This window comes from Salvelinus namaycush, chromosome 3 (genome assembly GCF_016432855.1).
Source record: "Salvelinus namaycush isolate Seneca chromosome 3, SaNama_1.0, whole genome shotgun sequence".
NCBI lineage: Eukaryota > Metazoa > Chordata > Actinopteri > Salmoniformes > Salmonidae > Salvelinus > Salvelinus namaycush.
The window spans coordinates 5,305,544-5,311,691 of record NC_052309.1 but is presented as its reverse complement, the minus strand read 5'-3'; the positions used below and the strand labels follow the sequence as shown (position 1 = coordinate 5,311,691).

The window sequence follows — 6,148 nt, the reverse complement described above, 5'->3', positions numbered from 1 at the left end:
AGGAGGGTCTAGGGGTCATGTCGTAGAGGTGGAGGGTCTAGGGGTCATGTCGTAGAGAGGAGGGTCTAGGGGTCATGTCCTAGAGAGGAGGGTCTAGGGGTCATGTCGTAGAGAGGAGGGTCTAGGGGTCATGTCGTAGAGAGGAGGGTCTAGGGGTCATGTCGTAGAGAGGAGGGTCTAGGGGTCATGTCGTAGAGGAGGAGGGTCTAGGGGTCATGTCGTAGAGAGGAGGGTCTAGGGGTCATGTCGTAGAGAGGAGGGTCTAGGGGTCATGTCGTAGAGGAGGAGGGTCGAGGGGGTCGTGTCCTTAAGCCTTACTGCCCTTGAGGAAGAGGTAGGGCTTCTCCACCAACACGGTCAGCACATAGCCAATCACCACCGTCAGAATCATGTGACCCAGGAACAGATAGAACTGAGGAGGAAGAAAACAAAGGAAAACAACACAGTGTGATCATCTCCAGAAGAGCAGAAAGATGCATCTCCTTCAAGAATAATATTCTATTATGATCTACAGTAGTAGGCCTGTCCCAGATCTGTTTGTACTTACTTGCCAACTCAAGTCAAAAATGTTTGGCATGATAACAACTATGGAAGTTGGCTATGCAGCAGACACTTATCTGGGACTAGGTTACTACTGTGTGAAATACTTACAAAGTTCATGTCTGTGTAGTGTATAGGAGTCTCCTGTTTGCCATTGTATAGTATAATAAGAACAGGATGGATCAGGTAACAGGCAAAGCTGATGTTGGACAGAGGAACCCACAGATTTAGTGACAGGAGGTTATCAACGAATCCTGGAGAGAGAGAGAGGGACAGAATATACAGCATGTGAGAGAGACACTGGGTAGTTACTGTAGACAGGGTAGTTACTGGAGACAGGGTAGTTACTGTAGACTGGGTAGTTACTGAAGACTGGGTAGTTACTGTAGACTGGGTAGTTACTGTAGACTGGGTAGTTACTGAAGACTGGGTAGTTACTGGAGACTGGGTAGTTACTGGAGACTGGGTAGTTACTGGAGACTGGGTAGTTACTGTAGACTGGGTAGTTACTGAAGACTAGGGAAGTTACTGTAGACAGGGTAGTTACTGAAGACTGGGTAGTTACTGAAGACTGGGTAGTTACTGTAGACAGGGTAGTTACTGAAGACTGGGTAGTTACTGAAGACTGGGTAGTTACTGTAGACTGGGTAGTTACTGTAGACTGGGTAGTTACTGTAGACAGGGTAGTTACTGAAGACTGGGTAGTTACTGTAGACTGGGTAGTTACTGTAGACTGGGTAGTTACTGTAGACTGGGTAGTTACTGTAGACAGGGTAGTTACTGAAGACTGGGTAGTTACTGAAGACTGGGTAGTTACTGTAGACAGGGTAGTTACTGTAGACTGGGTAGTTACTGTAGACATGGTAGTTACTGTAGACTGGGTAGTTACTGAAGACTGGGTAGTTACTGTAGACTGGGTAGTTACTGGAGACTGGGTAGTTACTGTAGACTGGGTAGTTACTGAAGACTGGAGACTGGGTAGTTACTGTAGACTGGGTAGTTACTGAAGACTGGAGACTGGGTAGTTACTGAAGACAGGGTAGTTACTGAAGACTGGGTAGTTACTGTAGACATGGTAGTTACTGTAGACTGGGTAGTTACTGAAGACTGGAGACTGGGTAGTTACTGAAGACAGGGTAGTTACTGAAGACTGGGTAGTTACTGTAGACATGGTAGTTACTGTAGACATGGTAGTTACTGAAGACTGGGTAGTTACTGTAGACAGGATAGTTACTGTAGACATGGTAGTTACTGAAGACTGGGTAGTTACTGTAGACTGGGTAGTTACTGTAGACTGGGTAGTTACTGTAGACAGGGTAGTTACTGAAGACTGGGTAGTTACTGGAGACTGGGTAGTTACTGTAGACTGGGTAGTTACTGAAGACTGGAGACTGGGTAGTTACTGAAGACAGGGTAGTTACTGAAGACTGGGTAGTTACTGTAGACATGGTAGTTACTGTAGACATGGTAGTTACTGAAGACTGGGTAGTTACTGTAGACAGGATAGTTACTGTAGACATGGTAGTTACTGAAGACTGGGTAGTTACTGTAGACTGGGTAGTTACTGTAGACTGGGTAGTTACTGTAGACAGGGTAGTTACTGAAGACTGGGTAGTTACTGGAGACTGGGTAGTTACTGTAGACTGGGTAGTTACTGTAGACTGGGTAGTTACTGGAGACTGGGTAGTTACTGAAGACTGGGTAGTTACTGAAGACTGGGTAGTTACTGAAGACAGGGTAGTTACTGGAGACAGGGTAGTTACTGGAGACTGGGTAGTTACTGAAGACTGGGTAGTTACTGTAGACAGGGTAGTTACTGAAGACTGGGTAGTTACTGAAGACTGGGTAGTTACTGTAGACTGGGTAGTTACTGTAGACTGGGTAGTTACTGTAGACAGGGTAGTTACTGAAGACTGGGTAGTTACTGTAGACTGGGTAGTTACTGTAGACTGGGTAGTTACTGTAGACTGGGTAGTTACTGTAGACAGGGTAGTTACTGAAGACTGGGTAGTTACTGAAGACTGGGTAGTTACTGTAGACAGGGTAGTTACTGTAGACTGGGTAGTTACTGTAGACATGGTAGTTACTGTAGACTGGGTAGTTACTGAAGACTGGGTAGTTACTGTAGACTGGGTAGTTACTGGAGACTGGGTAGTTACTGTAGACTGGGTAGTTACTGAAGACTGGAGACTGGGTAGTTACTGTAGACTGGGTAGTTACTGAAGACTGGAGACTGGGTAGTTACTGAAGACAGGGTAGTTACTGAAGACTGGGTAGTTACTGTAGACATGGTAGTTACTGTAGACTGGGTAGTTACTGAAGACTGGAGACTGGGTAGTTACTGAAGACAGGGTAGTTACTGAAGACTGGGTAGTTACTGTAGACATGGTAGTTACTGTAGACATGGTAGTTACTGAAGACTGGGTAGTTACTGTAGACAGGATAGTTACTGTAGACATGGTAGTTACTGAAGACTGGGTAGTTACTGTAGACTGGGTAGTTACTGTAGACTGGGTAGTTACTGTAGACTGGGTAGTTACTGAAGACTGGGTAGTTACTGGAGACTGGGTAGTTACTGTAGACTGGGTAGTTACTGAAGACTGGAGACTGGGTAGTTACTGAAGACAGGGTAGTTACTGAAGACTGGGTAGTTACTGTAGACATGGTAGTTACTGTAGACATGGTAGTTACTGAAGACTGGGTAGTTACTGTAGACAGGATAGTTACTGTAGACATGGTAGTTACTGAAGACTGGGTAGTTACTGTAGACTGGGTAGTTACTGTAGACTGGGTAGTTACTGTAGACAGGGTAGTTACTGAAGACTGGGTAGTTACTGGAGACTGGGTAGTTACTGTAGACTGGGTAGTTACTGTAGACTGGGTAGTTACTGGAGACTGGGTAGTTACTGAAGACTGGGTAGTTACTGAAGACTGGGTAGTTACTGAAGACAGGGTAGTTACTGGAGACAGGGTAGTTACTGGAGACTGGGTAGTTACTGTAGACTGGGTAGTTACTGGAGACAGGGTAGTTACTGTAGACTGGGTAGTTACTGGAGACTGGGTAGTTACTGGAGACTGGGTAGTTACTGGAGACAGGGTAGTTACTGTAGACTGGGTAGTTACTGGAGACTGGGTAGTTACTGGAGACTGGGTAGTTACTGTAGACTGGGTAGTTACTGGAGACTGGGTAGTTACTGTAGACTGGGTAGTTACTGGAGACTGGGTAGTTACTGAAGACTGGGTAGTTACTGAAGACTGGGTAGTTACTGAAGACAGGGTAGTTACTGGAGACAGGGTAGTTACTGGAGACTGGGTAGTTACTGTAGACTGGGTAGTTACTGGAGACAGGGTAGTTACTGTAGACTGGGTAGTTACTGGAGACAGGGTAGTTATTGGAGACTGGGTAGTTACTGGAGACTGGGTAGTTACTGGAGACAGGGTAGTTACTGTAGACTGGGTAGTTACTGTAGACTGGGTAGTTACTGTAGACTGGGTAGTTACTGTAGACAGGGTAGTTACTGGAGACTGGGTAGTTACTGGAGACAGGGTAGTTATTGGAGACTGGGTAGTTACTGGAGACAGGGTAGTTACTGGAGACTGGGTAGTTACTGGAGACTGGGTAGTTACTGTAGACTGGGTAGTTACTGGAGACTGGGTAGTTACTGGAGACTGGGTAGTTACTGGAGACTGGGTAGTTACTGAAGACTGGAGACTGGGTAGTTACTGAAGACTGGGTAGTTACTGGAGACTGGGTAGTTACTGTAGACTGGGTAGTTACTGTAGACTGGGTAGTTACTGGAGACTGGGTAGTTACTGGAGACTGGAGACTGGGTAGTTACTGAAGACTGGGTAGTTACTGGAGACTGGAGACTGGGTAGTTACTGAAGACAGGATAGTTACTGTAGACATGGTAGTTACTGAAGACTGGGTAGTTACTGTAGACTGGGTAGTTACTGTAGACTGGGTAGTTACTGTAGACTGGGTAGTTACTGGAGACTGGGTAGTTACTGGAGACTGGGTAGTTACTGAAGACTGGAGACTGGGTAGTTACTGAAGACAGGGTAGTTACTGAAGACAGGATAGTTACTGTAGACATGGTAGTTACTGTAGACTGGGTAGTTACTGTAGACTGGGTAGTTACTGTAGACTGGGTAGTTACTGAAGACTGAAGACTGGGTAGTTACTGGAGACTGGGTAGTTACTGTAGACTGGGTAGTTACTGTAGACTGGGTAGTTACTGGAGACTGGGTAGTTACTGAAGACTGGGTAGTTACTGAAGACTGGGTAGTTACTGAAGACAGGGTAGTTACTGGAGACAGGGTAGTTACTGGAGACTGGGTAGTTACTGTAGACTGGGTAGTTACTGAAGACTAGGGAAGTTACTGAAGACTGGGTAGTTACTGGAGACTGGGTAGTTACTGTAGACTGGGTAGTTACTGTAGACTGGGTAGTTACTGGAGACTGGGTAGTTACTGAAGACTGGGTAGTTACTGAAGACTGGGTAGTTACTGAAGACAGGGTAGTTACTGGAGACAGGGTAGTTACTGGAGACTGGGTAGTTACTGTAGACTGGGTAGTTACTGGAGACAGGGTAGTTACTGTAGACTGGGTAGTTACTGGAGACAGGGTAGTTATTGGAGACTGGGTAGTTACTGGAGACTGGGTAGTTACTGGAGACAGGGTAGTTACTGTAGACTGGGTAGTTACTGGAGACAGGGTAGTTACTGTAGACTGGGTAGTTACTGTAGACTGGGTAGTTACTGGAGACTGGGTAGTTACTGTAGACTGGGTAGTTACTGTAGACTGGGTAGTTACTGGAGACTGGGTAGTTACTGTAGACTGGGTAGTTACTGTAGACTGGGTAGTTACTGTAGACTGGGTAGTTACTGAAGACTGGGTAGTTACTGTAGACTGGGTAGTTACTGGAGACTGGGTAGTTACTGGAGACTGGGTAGTTACTGGAGACTGGGTAGTTACTGGAGACTGGGTAGTTACTGGAGACTGGGTAGTTACTGAAGACAGGATTTGTTTAAGGGCCAGGGATTTTACCTGACCACATGAGGAAAAAATCTGATCCTTTGCTAAAGGATATAACTAAGACTCTTACATAAAAAACGACTAGGGACCATAATTTGTACCGGTCAGATCAAATGGTCAGCAAAGACTCCTAACCCTAGATTTGTTCAGGAGAGTCTGTCTGGGACTTGTGGTAGGTGGGTTGTCAGTGCTCAGGTCTCACCTCCGTATCCCTCCTCACAGGCCAGTATGATCCAGGCCACGGCCAGGGCCCAGAGGGAGCGATGGATCCCCTGGTAGAGGGCGTGAGGCGCGGACGGCTGGGGTGGGACATCCCGGAGGACATAGGCCAATCCTACCAATATCGCCATGACTGACAGGCAGCAGAACCAACCTACTGCAGCCTGCCACTGAGTTGTTACACAGACACAGGAGATGAGAGGGATATGTTATTGAAACGAAACAGACCTGTAGTGTTAAAAAAAACGTAAACCTTAATGCAAAAAAAACACACTTATATAGCATTAAAAGGTGGGTAAACCCTGTTCACAAAATTGTAAAGGTAGGTAACTGAGTTCACTGAGTGTTAAGC

The 6,148-nt window shown here is 46.1% G+C and overlaps 1 protein-coding gene across 1 annotated transcript; it reads right to left on the bottom strand.

Moving 5' to 3' along the window:
* Positions 1-244: 244 nt before the first annotated feature.
* On the bottom strand, positions 245-5,945 carry oacyl (O-acyltransferase like). The gene is made up of 3 exons (XM_038988778.1): positions 5,780-5,945; positions 652-794; positions 245-412 (listed from the first exon to the last, which is right to left on the bottom strand). Exons 1-3 carry the CDS (start codon positions 5,925-5,927, stop codon positions 308-310), a joined length of 396 nt encoding a protein of 131 aa, XP_038844706.1. The 5' UTR covers positions 5,928-5,945; the 3' UTR covers positions 245-307.
* Positions 5,946-6,148: the final 203 nt, after the last annotated feature.

Coding starts and splice junctions, on each gene's coding strand:
- oacyl (XM_038988778.1), bottom strand. CDS start 5,927: ATGGCGATATTGGTAGGATTGGCCTATGTCCTCCGGGATGTCCCACCC. Junction 795..5,779: donor CTGTGAGGAGGGATACGGAG/GTGAGACCTGAG, acceptor CTCTCTCTCCAG/GATTCGTTGATAACCTCCTG. Junction 413..651: donor ACTACACAGACATGAACTTT/GTAAGTATTTCA, acceptor CTTCCTCCTCAG/TTCTATCTGTTCCTGGGTCA.